At 19.9% G+C, this 597-nt stretch overlaps 1 protein-coding gene across 1 annotated transcript in view; it reads right to left on the bottom strand. All coding sequences in view use genetic code 11, as the record gives it.

The window, feature by feature from the left end:
* Positions 1-597, bottom strand: part of PRSY57_API04800 (FeS cluster assembly protein SufB, putative) — a gene marked incomplete at both ends in the record, with an annotated part of 1,092 nt that extends 495 nt beyond the window's left edge. The window contains one exon of the mRNA in view: positions 1-597. Coding sequence (XP_019970981.1) covers positions 1-597 — 597 coding nt within the window.

The raw sequence follows: 597 nt of genomic DNA on the forward strand, positions 1-597 counted from the left end.
AATTATAAGATTTATATGAAAAAGGTTTAATATATACTAAACCTCTAAATATATTTAATGAATTATTTAAAGATATACTTTTAGAAATTATATAACTTTTAGTATAAGATCCTATATGATACATTTTACTACCAGTATCAGCTATTTGCATATTTGATATAAAAGATATTGAATAAAAATTACTAATAGAAAATTTACCTTTTAAAATAGTAGAAGGATATTTCCATGTTATAATTGAACCAACTTCAATTTGTATCCAATCTAATTTTGAATAATTTAAACATATACCACGTTTAGTTGTAAAATTATATAAACCACCATTACCTAAATAATCTCCTCTATACCAATTTTGTAATGTATAATATTTTATATAACCATAATCTTTTACTATTATTTCTACTATAGCTACATGTAATTGTGATTCTTTATATAATGAAGCTGTACATCCTTCTAAATATAATACATATGAATATTTACCAACTATTATTAAAGTACGTTCAAATTGTGCAAAATCAGAAGAATTAGTTTTAAAATATGTTGATAAATTAAAATTACATTTTACATATTTATTATTATATTTGCTAAAGTAGCTTAATT

Source organism: Plasmodium reichenowi, apicoplast (genome assembly GCF_001601855.1).
Source record: "Plasmodium reichenowi strain SY57 apicoplast, whole genome shotgun sequence".
Taxonomy (NCBI): domain Eukaryota; phylum Apicomplexa; class Aconoidasida; order Haemosporida; family Plasmodiidae; genus Plasmodium; species Plasmodium reichenowi.